The 3,015-nt window shown below is 36.0% G+C and overlaps 1 protein-coding gene across 1 annotated transcript in view; it reads right to left on the bottom strand.

Annotated features, from left to right (window-relative positions):
- The window catches only part of ubfd1 (ubiquitin family domain containing 1), a 15,344-nt gene extending 13,148 nt beyond the window's left edge, over nt 1–2,196 (bottom strand). Inside the window, exons 1-2 of the mRNA XM_056454242.1 lie at nt 2,114–2,196; nt 962–1,243 (exon numbers count right to left, since the gene is read on the bottom strand). Of these exons, the coding sequence (XP_056310217.1) occupies nt 962–1,243; nt 2,114–2,129 (298 nt within the window). The 5' untranslated portion in view covers nt 2,130–2,196. The remainder of the gene's footprint in view (nt 1–961; nt 1,244–2,113) is intronic.
- Nucleotides 2,197–3,015: the final 819 nt, after the last annotated feature.

The raw sequence follows: 3,015 nt of genomic DNA, 5'->3' as shown, positions 1-3,015 counted from the left end.
TTTTCTGAGGTAATTAGTCTGCAGTTGTTACTGAAATGTGTATATTCCATACAAAGTGTGAAGCAAATTTGTTAGTTCTACTCACATGAATCGTGGTGCACTTGCAGCATTTGGAAAAGTTCAGATGTTTTTCAACTAGGTGTACCTGGAAAATGCACGCGCACACTGCTTGCACACTATGTGCGAGTTGTGCCCCTCAATTGGAAATGACAAACTTACACTCTAGGCTTACTGGCATTACTTCCAAGGCTTGCACTCAGCAGCCACGTTAATAAAACTATAGCGCTTCATACCGAAATTTTATACCAAATTAATTTTTTATCGTTATTGACAATGGTGTTCAGGCAATATACATCGATACCAATTTTAGCGCCCAGCCCTACTTCTAAACACTAATTCTGCCACTGTTTTGGAGTGCACTAGCTTATAGACATCCTAAGAAGTAACAATACTGATACTAACATCTAAAAAGCTTTATTTCAATTTCATGGGACCTTTAAGGGAAGAATAAATTGTCTTTAGAAATTTTAAGAGTGAACGTAACTTGACAACACTTCAAAACTTATCTCTGCAACATGAATTACACACTCATATCTACAACGTGAATTTTGAAGCTGTTAAGTGCATTAAAGAAACACTATTGCAAATTTGGGTTTTGAAGTCATCCCTCCACCACTTTATAACAGACTGGGCCACTTGACCAATCAGAGCAAAGCAGTGTAATGGACAGCAATAGTTTTGAGAGGCTGAATCTTTGAACAAATCATGTGCGACTCTGAGAAATGAGGTGTTGCGAAATGAAACATGAGTACGCAAAAGCATTTTTAGACCTTGAATCCATGTAAACTTATAGCAAGAGACTCCAAAACAAAATTAGGAACCCTCAAATAGCATATTTGGAACCCCTTAAAATAAATATCACGTTAAACCCACAACTTCCATGAATGTGGGGTTACATTACCAGTGAGAGCGTGAATCTTCTCTTTCAGCTTAGCACCGGTGCCATCTAAAGGGATTTTAAGATCATATTTGTTTTTGTTCCAGATGATTTTCACTTCCACCATCTCTTTCCCCTCGTCACTTTCCTCTCCATTGCTGACCGCAGCAGGCTCAGCTGATGTGCTTTCACCATCGGTAAGAGATGTTGCTTCGCTGCCTGCTTCGTCTCCTTGTCCGGCAGCTTCACACAACACTTCTGGTACCTTCTGCGTGACCTCAGCCTCCATTCCTACTACTTCACTTCCTGCGGGAACAATGACAGATGAGAAGGCATCAATCAAAAGCAGTTTTTTTTTTTGTAACCCATTGAACAGTTTTAAGGTAAAGTAATGATATAATATCTAAACATAAAGAAAATTCTAAAGTAAATCAACAAAACAAGCAAATCTTAATTTTAACAAACACCTTAATTTTATAACTACCATGAAAGAAAACAAGACAACAATCCTAATCTTTTCTGAATTCGAGTTTTTACTATTCCACATAAGAGATGGTGTGTGTTTACATTAATTACTAGTGTCTAGTATACTGAACACGTTTAAAGCTATCTAAACTAGCTGGTGTCCAAAGGCGCAGAATCATCTAGCAAATTCCCCAAACGAGATTTGAACTAAGACCAATAACTGACCCTGACGGACTCAAGAGGGACCGTTTTGTAATCCTAAACAACTGACTCATCGTTAACTTAGCCAGCCCGCTGTGCTAAAATTCGCAAGATTGTGTCCCAAACCCAGTGAGCTGCCTATCTAGACAGCATCTTTGGCCACTGTGAGCTCGAATGGGACGTTCGTTTTAAGGTTATAAACGGTCCCGTGAAGACTATAAACGCTTTTTGAACGTTTTAGAAATATGCAAACGTTACGTGCGCGCTCATGACGACCGCTCAGAATGCTGTCGAAGTAGAAAGCTCAGTAGATTTTGTGACACAGCCGAAGTTTTCGACATGGCTGTTTTAATCACAAATTTTCTAGGTGTTGTATTGCCCTGACAAGTTAAAGGAACGTCCATTCAGAATAATACAAGACACAAATTACTGGACTTGATCTTGTACGGTTATAAATAACACCGCAAACACGGTGGAAATTGCATAAAAGTACATTTTCATGCTACCTACCATCCTGCGCCGCCATGATGATTGTGTACAATATGAGGAAAGGCTTCTGGGAAAGAGCGTGCTGTCAGTGATTGAGCTCCGCGGCTTCCCGTAGTGACTTTGCGATTTTAAAATCTGGTGCATGGTACGAATGAACTTTCGTTTTAAAATAATAAAATATATAGAGAGAGAATTGAAAAGAGTCGAGGAATGATCAATCAAACACTCTTTCAACCTGTTGAATTTTCTATAAAAATATTTATAAATGCTATCCAGTATTCAGTAACTATTAAGTAATATTTTTAATGTCAGCCCCCTCGTTTTTTTGCTATCAGTTTGATTATATCAATATTATTTCTCTGCTATTTTGCAGTTGTGTTTACTGCAGAGTGTTTAGAACTAACCTTACTAATTTTGTATTTGCAAATAAATAAATGATTACAGTAAAAATAAACCATTTTTAAATAATTGTGTTTAATTCACACCTTTTTTAAAAACTTACTTTGTAATAGAAAATGTCTAATCTCTAAAAACTCTTTATAATTTCGTTGATATACTACAGAAATTCGTTGATCTTTTTTCATGGAAAAAAAAGTATTAAATTATTTTTTTTTACTATATATAATTACGATATAGTAAATGTACACCGTTTATTGGCAGATTCATATTTTCTGTCCATTAATTTTGTCATTTTGTTAAAGTAATTAGCCACATATTGTGTACCTTTGTTTATTGTTTAAACTCTGCATTCGCTAAATAAATATAAATACATTATTCTTAAATATTTTTAAATATGTTGTTTACTGCCTATTTGCTTGTACAAATATAGTATATACACTTTGATTCAATAATAATAAACGATGTTTCCGGAGGTGACGTACCCTGTGAACGTTTGATGACATCCAAGTAACTGGGATTGGCAT

This window comes from Danio aesculapii, chromosome 3 (assembly GCF_903798145.1).
Source record: "Danio aesculapii chromosome 3, fDanAes4.1, whole genome shotgun sequence".
NCBI lineage: Eukaryota > Metazoa > Chordata > Actinopteri > Cypriniformes > Danionidae > Danio > Danio aesculapii.
This window is presented reverse-complemented; position numbering and strand designations above follow the sequence as displayed.